The 17,454-nt window shown below is 42.8% G+C and overlaps 1 protein-coding gene across 1 annotated transcript in view; it reads right to left on the reverse strand.

Moving 5' to 3' along the window:
* Positions 1-17,454, reverse strand: part of PADI3 (peptidyl arginine deiminase 3) — a 52,756-nt gene that overhangs the window by 17,255 nt on the left and 18,047 nt on the right. The window contains exons 3-11 of the mRNA XM_074218293.1: positions 16,298-16,370; positions 14,731-14,792; positions 12,927-13,044; positions 12,023-12,148; positions 10,380-10,558; positions 9,292-9,395; positions 9,049-9,160; positions 8,452-8,559; positions 7,434-7,585 (exon numbers count right to left, since the gene is read on the reverse strand). Coding sequence (XP_074074394.1) covers positions 7,434-7,585; positions 8,452-8,559; positions 9,049-9,160; positions 9,292-9,395; positions 10,380-10,558; positions 12,023-12,148; positions 12,927-13,044; positions 14,731-14,792; positions 16,298-16,370 — 1,034 coding nt within the window. The remainder of the gene's footprint in view (positions 1-7,433; positions 7,586-8,451; positions 8,560-9,048; positions 9,161-9,291; positions 9,396-10,379; positions 10,559-12,022; positions 12,149-12,926; positions 13,045-14,730; positions 14,793-16,297; positions 16,371-17,454) is intronic.

The raw sequence follows: 17,454 nt of genomic DNA on the forward strand, positions 1-17,454 counted from the left end.
GGTCTAGTGGCCAGATATAGATCAGGATGATTGGAGAAGGCCCTGGATGCGAGGCAATCAGGGTTAAGTGATTTGCCCAAAGTCACACAGCTAGTAAGTGATTGAGGCTGAATTTGAACTCAGACCTTCCTGAGTCCAGGGCTGGTGTTCTACCTACAGTACCATCTAGATAAATTCCATTCTTCTCTGTCTTCTCTACCCTCAGCTACCAGTCATTTTTATGTCTATCATATATTCCAGTCGCTACTGTTCCCTCTTCCTGAAGATTTGAATCTATGAGTTGTTAATATAATGTATTGGTCAGAGTGGGTACCAGATTTAGGTCCAAATCCCAGCTCTGCCATTTGCTAGCTATGGGACCTTGAAAAAGCCCCTCCTCTCTGATCTCAGTTGCCACATCTATAAAATAGGAATAATTGAATTCAACAATATATTTCAACAAGTTGATGAAGATCTTTTCATGTTCCAGGCACTGTTAATACCAAGACAATTTCCACCTGCAAAGAGTTTACATTCTAATAATAACTAATATTTATAACATATCTCTGATATGCTCCTCACTATGCTAAGTGATTTGCAACCTCCTAACAACCCTGGGAGGAAGGTGCCATTATTCCCATTTTATAGATAGGAAAAGTAAGGCTAGGTGACTTTCCCAGGGCCACACAGCTAGTAAAAGTCCAGTTGGATTTGAACACAGATCTGCCAGATTCTAGCTCCAGTGTGCTACCCACAGTGCCATCTAGTGGCCTACCAGATAAACAAATCAGAATAGTTCAGAAAAAGGCTAGAAGAATGTGAACTTCCATTAGTGTTACCCTGAGCCTTTGCTGGGGGTCAGACACTCCAAAGCCTTGTCCCTGGACAGAAATAATTATGGATGAACATGCAGCCTAAACCAAGTGGGAGGGGGCCCTCAGAGACCGGACAGATTCTGAAGGGGCAAAGATCCTGGAAATCCTCTGGCACCAGGCTGTCATTCAGGACCCAAAAGGAGACTCCCTGGAAGTGACCCTGCCTTCTAGAGGAGGGCATTCTAGGGATGAGAAATAGGGAGTTTGGGAAAGGAGGATATAGGATAGGCTGCCCTGAATCACATCCTCTGAATTCTAGAACCTTCCCGCTGCTGATGGTCACCATTTCATCCTGCCTATGACCTGTTTACACATAGCTGTTTGCCGGGGGTCCTCCCCATTAGACTGGCAGCTCTTCCAAAGTAGGGATGGTCTCTTACCTTTCTTTGTATCCCCCAAGGCTCAGAATGTGGTTGGCGCATGGTAGGTTCTTCATAAATGTTTACTGACTGACGGAGTATTGGTCCCCTCATTAGAATAGAAGCACCTTAAAAAAACTCTGTCTCTTACTTTCTCTCTTTTCTCTCCTCTCTGCTCTTCTGACTCTCTCTGTGTCTATCTTTGTTTCTCTCTCTCTGTCTCTGTTTCTCTGTCTTTGTCTGTCTCTCTGTCTCTGTCTCTCTCTGTCTGTCTTTGATCCATCCATCTTTCTGTCTCTCACTATCTCTATCTCTTGGTCTCTCTCTCTCTCTCTCTCTCTCTCTCTCTCTCTCTCTCTCTCTGTATCTCTAGTCTGTCTTTCTGTCTGTATCTCTGTCTCAGTCTCTCTATCTCTCTCTCTGTCTCTGTCCATCCATCTGTCTCTGTTTCTCTCCGTGTCTCTAGTCTGTCTATCTTTCTGTCTTTGTCTCTGTCTCTTGATTTCTCTCTGTGCCTCTCTCTATCTGTCCATCTATCTGTGTCTGCTTGTCTCTGTCTCTCTCTGTGTGTCTCTGCTGTCTGTCTGTCTCTTTGTGTATATGTTCCCACCCCACCCTCAGCCCAACTCTCCCATTCTGGGTTCTCTGTTCTCAGACTGCTGCAGTCCATGATCAGGGCTTCTACTCTAACAGCAATGCAGCAAAGCAGACAGTAGGGGGAAGACTCTAGCCAACGTCAATGCCAGTGTTAAAGAATGCTGCTGGTCATGATGGTCCAGGAGGGGCTTCTACTTATAAACACACCAGACTCGAGCCAATCTACAGAGAGCCCAGGACCCTCAGAAATCTGTATGAAATTCAGATTTAGAAAAGAATTGGTGTTGAGGAGAAATTTTCATCAGTTCACTTGGGAATCATGAAACTCCCAAATGCATAAATATTTTAAAGATTGAAGTGGTCGGGGGGCAGGGGCGGGGAAGCCCTGGTGGTCTACAAGGGTGAGATGGGTCAATCATCTTTTAAAAATCAAATGAACCATCCAAAGGCCAGAGATGCTAAACATAATCAATCAAGAGAGGTGGAATAATGAGATGGAAGGCATCTGGTTTAGAATTTCCTCATAATGTTTTAAGTTCTTAAATTAGTTCCTCTTCCTGGGATTTATTTTCCCCAGCTGATAATGGGAGGAATAATAACCAGACTCCTTCTAGACTTAATATTCTACATTCTAAGGTCACAGAAGTGAAGTTATAAAGCTGGAGAGACTCTTAAGTATCATCTAGTCCAAATTCATCACTTTTATTAAGCATCAAAACAATTTTAAGACCCATATGTGTCTAGGAGACTCAGTGAAAAGAGCATGGAGGCCTCAGACACTACTCTCTGTGTGGCCCTGGACAAGTCATGGCATACTGTTTGCCTTAGTTTCCTCATCTGTCAAATGACTGGAGAAGGAAATGGCAAACCACTCCAGTGTCTCTTCCAAAAAAGCCTAAATAGGGTTACAAAGAATTGGATATGATTGAAAAATGACTCAACAGCAATATCTCATGTTTCCTCAGGAAACTGAGTTCCCAGAGACATCAAGTCACTTACCTATGGTCACACAGGTATTAAATAGCAGTGCTGGGATTTGAACCTAGGTCTTAACTCCAAATTCATAGATCTTCCAGTCTTGAAATTCTGTGCTCCAAGATCCCCCAGTTCTGACTTTCTATTTCCTAAGATTCCTTTTACCTCATGTTCTAGGGACCCTTTAAATATCAGCATCCTAAGATATTACTACTTTTCCCTATTTCAATAATTTTCTGAAGTCTAATGTGCAGTATATTAGTGAGGTCCTCAGCTGGTCAGTTATGGTCTAACTGAAGCTGGATGAGCATCATCAGGGAAACTGAAGTTGGGGGGTGGGGTGGAAGGAGGCTAAGGACTCTCCCTGCAGGACATCTCATGGGAGGGAGAAGTCCTGGCTTTATTCCTCTGCTCCTTGCTGGCTCTGTGACTCTCCTGTCCAGGTCTCAGTGTGATCTAATGCAAAGGGGGCTGAATTTGGAATGAAAATTTGGGTTCAATCCCTAACTGACATAAAAAGAAATTGGAGCAATAGAAACATCAATTTATGTGCAATGAGATCACTGGAGTTAAAATCCCACCACCGCCACTTACTATTTACCTGTATGACTTTGGACAAGTCATTTAACTGCTTCATGCTCAATTTTCACAACTGTAAAAGGAGGTAGTTGAACTGGATGGATTCTGAGGCTCCTAAATCTGTTATTTTATAAACTGCATAACCAAGAATCAGCATCATAGCTATAGAGCCAGAAAGAGCCCTAGAGACCAAAGCCCATTTCTCTCATTTTTTTTCAGATGAGGAAACTAAGGCAAAGACTTGTGACTTGCCTAGATTTATATGAAATCTTATTCATCCTTAGTTTTCTTATCTATAAAATGGGGACAATATTATCAAAGGATTTGGGAGGGGGTTCAAATGAGTTAATAATAATGTTCACTTTTATTGCTCAGTTGTTTTAGTAATGTCCAACTCTTTGTGACCCTATTTAGGATTTTCTTGGCGAAGATGATGATAATAACAATAATTTGCATATATATATATATATAAATGGTACTTTAAGATTTTTAAAGTGTTTTACAAATCTTATCTCATTTTATCCTCACAACAATCCTGGAAATAGGTACCATTATCTTCATTTTACAGATGAGGGAACTGAGACAAAGGTGAAGTAACTTGCTTAGGATCATACAGCTAGTAAGGGTCTAAGGCTGGATTTGCATGCAGGACTTCTGATTTCAGGTCTAGTGCTTTGGCCATTGTAGTCCCTAGCTATATAAATGTCTGTCTGCACATGCACACGTATATGAACATACAAATGTTCACATATACACACATAAATAACTACTATAAAGTTACATAAACATCAAACATAAAAATACATATATATATAAAATATATATCACATTACACTTATATGTAAAGGAATATTTAGGTATATATATAAAGTGATATGTATATGATATATCAATATATTAATGTATTATTTCTATTAGATATATGCTATATAGAAATATATACTACATATATGCTATATAGTTATATGAAAAATAGGTTATTTCTATTTTATACATATTTTTATATGAAATATATACATAACATACATATATGTCCATGTATATATGTATATGGCAATGTAAACATGCTCTACACAAATATTTGTTTCTATTATACACACACACACACACACACACACACATATAGATATATACTCTAAAGGGCTATATGCAGAGTGATGAATATTATTTCTATTATACATGTATATAAATTATGTGTGTGTTTGTGTGTGTGTGTGTGTGTGTGTGTGTGTGTGTGTGTGTGTGTTTGGTTTTGTTTTGGTTTTTGTAAGGCAATAGAGTTAAATGACTCACCCAAGATCACACAGCTAGGTAATTATTAAGTGTCTGGGGTCATATTTGAACTCAGGTCCTCCTGTCTCCAGGGCTGGTATTCTATCCAATGAGCTGCCTAGCTGCTCCAGAATTTTTTTTTGTTTTTGTTTTTGTTTTTTAAATTATATATGTTAAAAGGGCTCTATTCAGGGTGATCATATTATTTACATTAAACACACACACACAGATAGATAGATAGACAGACAGACAGACACATACATACATGGAGGGTGTCCCAAAATTCTTAGTGCAGTTGAAAGTTCAACTAATGCTCTCCAGAATCCCTTCTTACTCTATTTCTTGCGTTCTTCATTATGATCTTGGGTCTGGAAAGTATGGTGAGCTCTAATAGGTCTTGCTAAAATTGGAAAGGCTTTGTGTATCGGCCTAGCAACCAAAGGTCTGTCTTTCATCCAAGGCTCAGCCCAATTCATTAGACAGAAGCTCATCCCCTCAGGGCTTTGGTCACTTATTAATTTTAGCCACAGCATGAGATTACTCACTGAAGCGTGGAGGGCTGGGTCCTGTTATGGAGGAGTGAAATTGGAAGTACCTGAGGGATTGAAGGGTGTGTCCAGTTCTGAGGGCAGGTAGGTGCTGAGCATGGGACCTTCTGAGATTCATCAGATTTTTCAGATTCCCTATTTCCTGACTGTGGGGTCTGGAGGAGTTAGTAATTAGGCCCACAAAGGAGACTAAAGGTTGATGATGAGTCTTCTGGTTTTAAAAGGCAGCCATGTGGAAAAGGGGTCAGTTTTGACCTACTTGATCCCACAGGGCAAAGCAGGGAGCTGTGGGATGAAGGGTGGAGAGGCAGACTTTGGACCATAAAAACCAGACCATCCTAAAGCTGAGAGTTGTGCATGAGCAGAACAAGCTGCCTTGGGGTAGGGGTTTGCCCCTCTAGTGCATGGATTTGATGGCCATTGGTCAAGGATTTGTGAATTCCTGCTCAATTAAGGGATCACTGGATGGTCTCTGAAGTCCAGACCAACTCCGAGGACTTGTGATTTTATGACAGAGGCTGTTTTGTTTGGAACAGGATGGTTTGGTTTGGTTTGGTTTGGTTTAACAAAAACTCTGATTTCATTCATGTTGGGAACAACCAAGAAATTAAATTCTTCTCCTAAATGAAATCTGAATTTTTCCTGCATTTTTGGTCTTAGAAAGTTTCTGGGGGCATTGACAGTTGTCACCTACTCAGGGTCCCACAGACATTGAGTCAGATGCTGGATTTTGGATGGTCCCTTATCCAAACAGGGTCACAAAGCTAGAAAGTGTCTGAGGCTGGATTTGAACTCAGGTCCTTCTGACTCCAGGGCCCAGTACTTTATAATATTCAGTGTGAGATGATAACAAGATAGACTAGACCTTGATTTCCCTGGGACAGAAAACTAATAGTCTTTGAGAGCTGCCTGGGACACCAAGAGTGTGACCAGACCAAGGTCACAAAGCTTATCTACATGTAGACCGGAGTCTACACTTGAACCCATGTTTCCTCCATCTAGGATACTGGACTGCCCCTCAGGGAGAGCTCTGGTCATGCTCACTGTGCTTATGCGCTCTGCTTGGGGAGACCATTAGCTCTCCTTCCAGCATCCCTCCCCGGGGCTCCTTGGGGGGTGGTCATCACATCTTTGGATGATAACCACAATAATAATAAAAACTCAGACAAGTTTATGACAGTTTAGTTTATAACATGATTCAAGGCAATAAGAGCTGAACAGTATCAGTTGACTCTCACTGTGTTAACACAGGCAAGTCCCTTCAATTCGCTGAGCCTCAGTTTCCCGATCTGTAAAATGAGGATAATAATAGCCTCCTCCCGCCCAGGATGATCAGGAAGCTCAGATGAGATGACAGATGTAAATTACTTTGCAAACCTTTCAACATTAAATAATTACTAGTTACTATTATTATTTTCAATTCGATTTCATCTACACTCACCACCTTGTGAGGCTGGCATAGCAGGACCAAGAGTCTCTTCCCTCATTTACCAGAAGAGGCTCAGAGACTTATCTAAGGTCCCACAGTTAGAAAATGGTAGAGCCAGCTTTTGGATAAAGTCCTGGGGAATCTACTCTGTACTAAGGACTCGTGTTTGGGTTTTTTTAGTTTTGTTTTTTTTTGTAAGGCAAACAGGGTTAAGTGGCTTGCCCAAGGCCACACAGCTAGGTCATTATTAAGTGTCTGAGACTGGATTTGAACCCAGGTACTCCTGACTCCAGGGCCAGTGCTTTATCCACTACACCACCTAGCCACCCCTCATGTTTGTTCTTAGAACTATACTATAAGCTCCACCAGAGCAGCATTGCGTCTTTCCTATAATCTATATCCCTCCAGATGCTTACACAGGGTTTTGTTTAGGTTAGTCACTCAGTAACTATCTCTGAGATGAAATCAATGCATTCTCAATACGGCCTATGAACATTTTCTGTCCCGGGGGGCGCAGCTAAATGGCACCCTGGACAGAGCTCTGGGCTTGGATTTAGGTAGTCCTAAAATTTGAATCTAGCCTCAGAAGCCTACCTCCTAGTTAACTGTGAGAACCTGGGCAAGTTACTTATCTCTGTCTGCCTCAGTTTTTCCTCAATTATAAAATGGGGATAATAGCTGCTATCTCACAAGGTTATTGGGGTGGGGGACAAAGTGACATAAATAGCCTGGGATAGTAGGAGCTAGGTAAATACTTGCTCTGTATTAGGCACCTCTAATATCCATGCCTGGATGCTCCATTCTTCTCTTTCTCACTTACCCAGGCAAGTTGCCCCCGATAAGGATTCTTCCCAAGGGGTACTCCTTCCCATTGGCCACAACAGGAGGGCTGACTTCCAAGTTTCCAAAGGAGTCCAGGCCACTGACAGACTTGTCTCGTGGTTCCCTGGTCACATAGCCAAAGTCCGGGCCCTGGCAGAGAGGATATAGTGAATTAAGAGCTCAGGAAACAGCCAGAACTGGAGACAGATAGCTATTTCTCAATGTGCTTTTAGTCCCAGAGCGTATCTCAGTTCTCTCTGGCTACCAGTGGCACCTTGAAGGCACTGGAGAACATTCTACTCAGTCTGTAGATCAGGAAACATTCTGACATCCTGTGTTCTGAGACCCCTCCAAGTTCTGACATTCTGTGTTCTAAGAGTCCTCTCAGCTCTGACATTCTATGGTCCAAGAACCTCCCAGCTCTGACATTCTCTATCCTAATGGATCTGAATTTTTTTTTTAATTTAAGGCAATGGGGTTAAGAGTGACTTGCCCAAGGTCACACAATTAGCTTATTATTAAGTGTCTGAGGCCAGATGAACTCAGGTTCTCCTGATTCCATGGCTGGTGTTCTATCCACTGTGCCACCTAGCTGCCCCTATGGCTCTGAATTTTTATGTTCTAAGGGTCCTTCCTGCTCTGAAATCCTGTATTCTCTGTAAGGCCTTTCCCAATTTTGACATTCTCTGTTCTAAGGCTTCTTCCAGTTCTGATATTCTCTGTTAAGTTTCTCCTTCCACCTCTGACCCTTTCTAAGTCTAATTCTATTCCTATTACTTTGTCTACTCAGAGTATTTGTCACTTGAGTATACTGAACAATGGGAGAGTCACTTGAATTGATTCACAAGAAGAGATGCTGACAAAGCAGAGGCCCCTGTTAGGGTCTAGGCTTGAATGGACTCCCCATACCTTCCCCCCCCTGACTCATGTGTCCAGATGGACCTCTTGGGACAGTTCAAATAGAAGCTACTGTTTGACTCTACAGTCTTGGCTAGGAAGAAGAATGGACCACCCACCAGGATCCGTTTGTAGGGAAAGTCCTGGAGTTCGCCATTCCGTGGGGAGTCAAAGACCACAGGGAAAGTCTTGTGTGGAGCCTGGATATACCCCAATTCCATCTCATCCTATGAAGGAACAGAATATTATTGTCATTCAGTAATTTTTCAGTTGTGTCCAATTCTTTGTGAGCTCATTTTTCTTGGGTTTTCTTGGCAAAGATTAGCAGAGTGGTGTGCCATTTTCTTCTCTAGCTGGTATTATAGGTAAAGAAACTGAATGATTGTTCTCAGAGTCACACAGCTAGCAAGTGTCTGAGGCCAAATTTGATGTCAGTACTCCCTTCCTTGAGGATAATGGAATCCTTTTATAAAGGTCTTAGGATGCCCTGCCCATTGATCCTTTCAGGGGAGAGGAATCAACAGATTTCTGCATCCTCAGATGCTCTCTCTCTCTCTCTCTCTCTCTCTCTCTCTCTCTCTCTCTCTCTCTCTCTCTCTCTTTCTTTCCCCTGCTTCTCTGTCTCTCTGTCATATCCGCCCCGCCCTCCATCTTTCCTCCTCTCAGTCTCCATCTCTATGGCTCACCACTTTCTTTCAATGGAGAAATCTCCTCACCTGTATCCAGCGGTCATTGCGGTTCTCATTCTGGGGACAGATGGTCAGCTTGCAGCCTGCTTTCTTTGCCAACTGTGCAACTGCTTCCACAAAATTTGTGTTGTTCCTTACTCTATGGACAGGTCAAAATATTAGGTGTCTCAAGAAATGACCAGGGGACTGAGAAATGTAACAGGAACCCCATCCCCCCAATGGAAAAGGAGAACAGTGTTTCCCATCACCTTCATCTGCCATCAGACTCACTTGCACACATACACCTCCACAGGTGGAAGGGTGCTTGGGGTCATGATCCAAGGGGCCACACGGAATACCACAGTGTCTGTGAAGATTGGGGACTCTGGAAAATCCTATGGGGAAGCATCAGAAAAGCCACATCAGATGATCATCAATAAAGAGTATCATTTTATAAACTCTTGTGGAATTCTGAGGTAGACCCTGGTCATCAAGGTGTTGGGGTAACTATAGACTTCCAGGGATTAGTCATCTCTGAATTAAACTCACTCAAGGAAATAAGGAAGGGTTCAGATGGTGTTGTCAAGAGCAGACCATCACTCACTGTCTTCTAGCCTTGTATACTCTGTGTCTTATACTTTCTCTCTATTCTCTCTCTCTCTTTCTCTCTCTCTCTGTCTCTGTCTCTCTCACACACACATACACACACATACTCACATACTACAAGGAAATTTAAACAGAGACACAGAGAAAAATCCACCAGATAGTCAAACTCCTTAGAGGTGTATTACTCTACCATTGAAAATTCTCATTTGGTTTTCTTCTCCCCCTACATACTCTAACTACCTTCTCCCTCTCTCTCCTCTCTCTCTCTCTCTCTCTCTCTCTCAATGGCAAAGAAAATGGTTCTTTCTCTGGATTATTGACATCAGTTATTATCACATTGTCCCATGTATCAATTTTTCTTCCTCCCTGATGATGGGGTATGGAGGTAGCCAGATGATGGTTGAGTTTGAAAAGACTGAGGCTTAGTAGAGGGGGTGAGGATGGCCAGAGAGATGAAGGAGGATTAAGACTGACATCAATTTAATTCTGAGAGACATGGACAAAATGTTGATGAGTGATCCCATGGATACTGAAACTAGTATACCTTGATGCTGACCTGACCTGTACTTGGAACCACAATAAGGCCCTAGTGCTAGGAACATCAGAGGCCCAACCTCATAGGACTAGGTGAAGTCTTCTCTGAAGAAGTGACCCAATTCTATGAGCTCCTTTCCACAACTAAGTTATGGCTAACTGCCTTGGAAGCACACTTACCTACCTACCCCTGGGACTTAGCATCAGTATCATGTATCCCCCACCTCTGCCCTTCATACCTGATTGGAACCATCCAACAAGGTGACATGAAAGGTGATGAGCCCAGAGAAACCAGCATCAGGGAAGCAAAGTCCTTCTACATAGAACCTTTCTTCTTCCCCATTGAAGCGAGGAACCACATAGGACACGATGTTTGGTCCTAGAACATACCTGTAGGATTCGCATGAGTCCTCAGGACCTGAAGAGGAGGGATGGGACATAGGGAGTTAAGGAGAGGAGAAGGAGGAGGAAGTCACCCATATCTTAAAGACCTAGAGACATGTAGGGTGAGGCAAGTCATGAAGTCCTCCTATAGGCAGAAAAAGCTTCTTGTTATCTTTACCCAGAGTCATCTCATCTAGGGATAGGAACCACAAAAAATCTTATTGGTACCATTCAGAGAGGCAGCAGCAGGCTAGACTTGACCTCAACTCCATCATTTCTTGCTTTCCTATTGGTACTCAGCTCTGTGTGCTTAAGGCAGAAAACAATCCCCCGAATCCAAAGTGACATAAGTGCCTGTGAATCTAGAAAGCCTATTGATGACACTACTATCTTTCCAGACCCCCAGGTTTCATAACCTCAGAGTCTTCATTAACATTCTACCCTTCTTCCACCATATCCATCATGCCCACCTCATAGATGTAGCATTATAAGGGATTTCCAAAACTGTCTGCTTTCCAACCTTTCTGTTTTATCTATGAGGAAACTGAAGCCCTGACTGTTGAAGTGACTTGATAAGGCTCACATAAGCATCAATTCCTTTGACTCCACTGTTAGGGTTCTTTCCATCCCATCATGCTATCATCACAACTCAATTGAGGGATCTTCTCTTCTGTGATGCCCTGATGGATGTCCCCCAATTTGCCAATGCTCTCTCCCTTCTCAAATTACCTTGGGTTCATCTCAGAGAATGCAAACTCCTTGTGTCCAGAAACTATAAAAATATAGATTTAGGACTGGAAGGGACCATCTCATCCAGTCCCTTTATTTTACATATGAGGAAATTGAAGTTCAGGGAATTGAAGTCATTTGACTAGGGTCATCCATGTAAGAAACAATCAGAAGCAAAATTTGAACCCAGATCCTCAGATCCTGTTCTCCATTATCTTGCCTTTCCTGGCTTTGCCTAGAGAAACTTCTGTCCTTGAAGAGATGTTTAGCCTAGTGAATCCATGAGGGGCTGGAGAGATGTAATCCCTGTCTTTAAATCCCAAAGTCCTGTCAAGTGGAATATGAATCTCCCTTCTGGCCAGAGGGTAGAATGAACAGGAAGCAATGGGAAGAGGTTTCTGGGGCAGTTTTTGGCTTGATATCAAAGAAAATCAAGGACAGCTGAGTGAAATTTGAATGGGTTTCCTCCTGAAAGAGTGAATTTCCCATCCCCATATATCTTCCAGCAGAAGTTGGAAGATCATTTTTCAGGGATGTCACAGAAAGGATTGCTGCTCATGTTTAGTCAGCTTAGAGTAGATGTTCTCTGAGGACCCTTCTAATTCTAGGATACTGGAATATCCCTCCCCGTTAGCTATTTCTTTGATTATACAAAAGCACTGGAGGGAAAAGTGTGCATGGTCTCATCCCCACTGAAGGAAACACCATTCAGTAGACATCTCTCTTGGGGATGGGGGCTCTGATAGAAGCAGTAAGGGGATTGACTCACCACAGGCATGGAAGACTCGAGCCCTCTCGGCATCAAAACTGGAAACGTGAAGAACTAGCTTGTGGTCATCAAAGAGGGCAGTGGGGCCCTGTGTCTTCAGGATCATGAGCGACATGTCCTGAAGGTCTGAGGATCCAGAAGCAAAGGGTAGCTCAGGTCCACAGGATATTCCTACCAGCCTAACTGTCATATTCCAATGACCCCCCTCCCACCCTCCCAACTTTTCCTTGTTCCACCTAATCCCTTGGATCTTGGCTCACAAGTGAAAGTAATTGCACTCAGGTTAAAACCTAGAGCTGGGAATTCAAATGCCTAGGCCCAAGTCTTAACTATGACAATAACTCTTTGTGTGACCTTAAATCAGTCATCTTCTCTCTCTAGGTCTTCAGTTTCCTTGTCTGAAAAATGAAGGAATTAAGCTAGAAGAACACTGAGGCCTCTTTCAGCTATAAATCTATGGTTTTATGATCCTAAGTCACAAGATTATAGGATTCAGAGCTGGAAGGATCTCAACATTCATCATTAAATTCAACATTAAATCTAATTTGCCAAAGAAGGAAACCAAGACTCAGAGAAATGGTTTGCTCAAGGTCACAAGAGAAGTTAATAGCAGAGTCAAAATTAGAATCCATATCAAATTTTTGAATAAATTGGTAGGATCTGATCTAATACCAGTCCATGCTTCCCCAAAACTGGCAGTCACTTACATGCTATGAATAACCCAAAGTATCATGGAAGTCCTTCCCTTTTAGAATCAGACCTCAGGGCTAAGGGGTTGATAGCAATGGGTCAAATGGAACATTGTGGTCTAGGAGCCCTCCCCCCACCCAGGGCCAAGGTCAGCCCATTCCACTGCCTCCCAGGTTATCCTCTATGTCTTCTGGCTAGAAATCTTCAGTTATACCTTCAAGGCAGCACACTCGTTTGTCACAGTTATCTTTGTTGACACAGGTGAGATCATCCCGGTCACAATTCACCAAAAGGACGGCTCCATGTCCTCGAGGTCCCCATACCCATTGCCTCTGTCAATCATAAAGTATAGTTCACTAATGGGGTAAGTATTGGACATGCCTTCCTCCCTCTGCAAACCCTATGTTCTCTCTCCTGGGGATACAACAATCCTCCAAGATTTCATGCCCTCCCCATTCCCCCAAAGGCCACCAAAGTAATCTTCCTCAAAAAACACTTTCATTATGTCTCTCCTCTGCTTCAGAAACTTTCTTGGTTCTCCAGCATCTCTGGGATCAAATCTAGATTTCTTCATCCCTCATTCAGGCTTTTCATGCTCAATTCACACCAAATCTAGCTTCAGTTTCCATTCCAGCTAGATCCTTTTCACCATCCCCTCATGGTTGCTCTTTTCAGTCTCTTCTCTTGGCTAGGTTTATCCTGTTTCCTCCTTCCTAGAATTCCCTCTCCCTCTTATTCACCTCTAGATCCTATTTAAAGCATTATATGTCTCATTTCCTACCTGAATTTTCCACACACCCCATCCTCAATTTTTATATAGGCTATAAGAATACATAGGGTCATACATGGAACTTAATAGCCTTCTATAGTTCAAATTAATACACAAGCATTTCTTAAACACCTACTGTATGCAGAACACAGTGAAGGTCACCAATGTTTGGATAAGACATGGTTCCTGCCCTCATAGAACTCCCTGTCTAGTAAAGGGATATAACAGATACATAGAATACCCATTGCTAAGTGCATTAGAGCGGGTCAGAGTCAAGTTCTTGAGAGATCCAAGGAGAAGGGACATTATTGACCTAAAGAATAATCAGGGAAGACTTCCTGGAGGAGGCAGCTTTAGAAATGGGTCTGGAAGAATGGGGAAGAGCTCATCAACTGCGGGGTGAAGGACTTTCAGGTCTGAACACACACCCCCACTCAGAGGATGTAGAGTGAAACAGTTTGATTAGAATATGGACTATGTGGAGGAGAATACCAGGAGATAAGGCTGGAAAGAAAGGAATGTGCCAGATGGTCAAGGACCTTGAATGCCAGACAAAGCACACTGAACTTGCCTCAGGAGAGAGTAGGGAACTGCTAAAGCTTTTCGAGCAGAGTGTGACCTAATCAGATCTGTGTAGGTGACAGTGTGAAGGATGCATTGCTAATGGATGATGGAGGAAAGGGAAAATAGAGGCAGAAGACTGCTAAGGAAGGCATTGCCATATGATGGGCAATTAATTATTCTCCATTTCATGTATATAAACTTTGACTCTTCAATTAGACTATAAGCTCCTTAATAGCAGGGTCAGCCAGTGACTTCCTCTGAGTCAACCTTCCATTTATACTGAATATGTTTTGAATATACATAGTTATTTACACGTCATCTCCCACATTAGAATATAAACTCTGAGGGCTGAGACTGTGGTTTTGCACTTCTTCATATCCCCAGAATGTAGTTGGCACATAGTAGATCCTTAATAAATGTTTGTTGATTGACTGGTAGCTCTTAGCTCTAGACTGAGCACAGAGTAAACATACTCTCAATAAAAATTGCTCACAGATTGTCCTTTAAAGAGGGAGAGTTTTCCTGACTTCCTCTTGGCTTCCTAGATTGAGCTATGACTTCTGTAGCAGAGGAATACCAGTAAGTTCCCTGTCTGGGCTTGAGTGGGTCTAGAGAAAGCTCCAAAGAGGATTCCCCAACTGAATTCCCTGACACATCTGGCACCATGCGAGAAGTGATTGAGTACCTTATCCACGTAGTTTCTCTCTACTTTGCCATCACAATTCATGTCGGTGTCCAGAGAGATATCTGCATCATTGCGAAAAGAAAGAGGGATGAGTCAGGACAGGGGTCTTGGCCTGCCCTAGGCTGGTCTTCAACCCCCAGGAGTAGGTCATAGATGGCAGATGCCCAAGAAGACTGTCTTCTTGACAGATTAATTCTTATAAGAGGATCAAAGCTGGAAGAGACCTCAGAGATCATGTAGTTCCATGCTCTCATCTTACAGATGAGGAAACTGAGTCCCAGGGAAGCCAAAAGACTTTCCTAGGGTCCCACAGAGCTATCCCTCAAAGCCAGGACCCTTACCTTCAAAGCCAAGGCTCTTTTGACTGTCCCCTGGAGAAAAACTCTGGCCCATACACAGGTTCACACTGGGGAAGGGACTTGCTCAGAGTTTCATGGCTAAATAAGTGTTGGAGTCAGGATTCAAACCCAGATCGATTGGGTGTAAGTCATGTTTTTCTACCCCATACTCCATCATTATTCAGTGAATGACTGACTGCATGAACCACCTATAGAATAAAATTTGTGGTTCACTTGTTTCAGTCATGTCCAACTCTCCATGACCCTATTTGGGGCTTTTCTTGACAAAGATACTAGAGTAGTTTACCATTTTCTTTTTCCACTCCTTTTACATATGAGAAAACTGAGGCAAATAAGATAAAGTGACTTGCCCAGAATCACACAGCTAGCATGTGTCTGAGGGTAAATTTGAACTTGGGAAGATGTATTTATATGCACTTTGTCACCTCCTAGCTACCCTATGGAAGAATCAGGTTGCACTAATAACAATAACCTACATGCTTCCAGAATTGTACAACTTAAAAAGGACTATGAATTAAGCAAAATAATTTCTTTTTGGCCTGAACCTGAGATTTCTTTGGCAGAGGTTGCTGCCAGTGAGAAGTTTCCTCTATCAAAGCCTTGATATGAGCACTTTAGAGTCCCGGAGAGCTGCCATGGTAAGTAAGAGTTTAAGGGCTTTGCTCAGGCTCACACAGCCAGTTTGAGACAGAAGTAAGTTTTGAATTCAGGCCCTCCTGGTTCTGAGGCCAGTAGTCTCCACACTATAGGCTAATGACTCTCTAAACTTTCCATTTTTCAAAAATGAGAAAATTAGAGCACAGAAAGCCAATTAGACCTGCTTAGGATCTTAGGTAGCCAGGAAAGAATGGGAAATGAATCTGAACCCAGATCTCCTAGCATTCTTTTGACTATAGTGGGTTTTGATTGCTAAGGTCCCTTCTGGCTAGGTGCCATGATACTTGGATCTTTGTCAGGAGCACTTAGACAAGAATAACACAGGATGGGGGGGGGGGGCTGAATGGGCCAATTTCAGCCTCATTGAAGGTAGACCCCATATCCACAGTCTCGTATTTTGAGATCTGAAATATGGTCTCTTAAATGTTAGAGCCAGGCCCAGGGTCCTTATCTTGGGATTATTGGAGAACAGAGCTTTAATATTAGAGCACAGAGCTGTTTACTCTGAGGAGCTGGATAGGACCTTCATTGTCATACCCCCCATCACTTACCTACACAAGTAAGGTAGAGGACAGCATGGGCCAGGGCAAAGGAGTCATCCTTGGAATGGTAGGAGATCTGAACCTGTGAGAAGAGATGGTCCCTGAGTCACAGCCACCACCTGCAGACACTGACTACCCTAGAAGCCAGCAACCAAGGCAGGTGACCCAGCAAGGCAATAGCTTCAGCCCTCAGGGGCACTGATGCTCCCTAAGATATCTAATCTCCCCATTCTTCTAAAGGGGGACCAAATTACAGATGGGTTTGGTTATGGGGAACTCATAAAGTAGAGCCAAGAGAAGATGGATGACTCAGTGGGGACACAAAAGTCTTCAACAGTTTATGCAATATTTAGTCTCTGGACCTCAACTGACCTATCTGGAAAATGGGAATATTCATGAAGACAAAGGACAAGGGTGGTAGGTTCATCCATAGTAGAAGTGACATGATGTTCCATTCTGGATAATTCCTCCCTCATTTCCCTCTTCCCCCAGCACTGACCCTCCCCAAGTCATTCACACAGCTAGATTTGGTGGCAGCTTCAGATCTGGCTTTAATTCTTAAAGGTCATCATTTACAATGACTCCTATATGGTCTTAAATTTTAGCTCCAACCCTGACATTATCCATGTGACCTGAAGAAGACATTGTTCCATCCTGGGTCTTGGTTTATTTATTTATAGAATGAAAGAAATCACACCAGTATCTTTGCCAAGAAACCCCAATGGTGTCATGTATATTCAGACACAATTGAAGCAACTAAACAAAGGTGAAGAAAATAATCTCTATATTTCCTCCCAGTTCTGACATTCCCTGGTCTAAAAACCCTCCCAACTCTGACATTCTGTGTTCTAAGGACCCTCCCAACTCTGACATTTCATGGGCTAACCCTCAACTTACCCCCCATTCCTGCTCAGTTCTGAGACTCTATGTTTCTCTAGTTCTATGAAGAATAACAAAGCTGTCTAAGGCAGCAACATTCATGCTTAGTGCTCAAATTACTGTGTCACAGCTATTTTCCATGGATACTTCACAGTTGAGGATTTATTTCTCAGCTCTCAGATCTCTGGCTCTGACCTGTTTAACTAAAATCAACACTTCACCTACTTTATGAGGAAACAGAACTTTTCTTCCTAGACATGCCACAAATCTATAATTACTGCTGCCCA

Source organism: Macrotis lagotis, chromosome 1 (assembly GCF_037893015.1).
Source record: "Macrotis lagotis isolate mMagLag1 chromosome 1, bilby.v1.9.chrom.fasta, whole genome shotgun sequence".
In the NCBI taxonomy this organism is placed as follows: domain Eukaryota; kingdom Metazoa; phylum Chordata; class Mammalia; order Peramelemorphia; family Peramelidae; genus Macrotis; species Macrotis lagotis.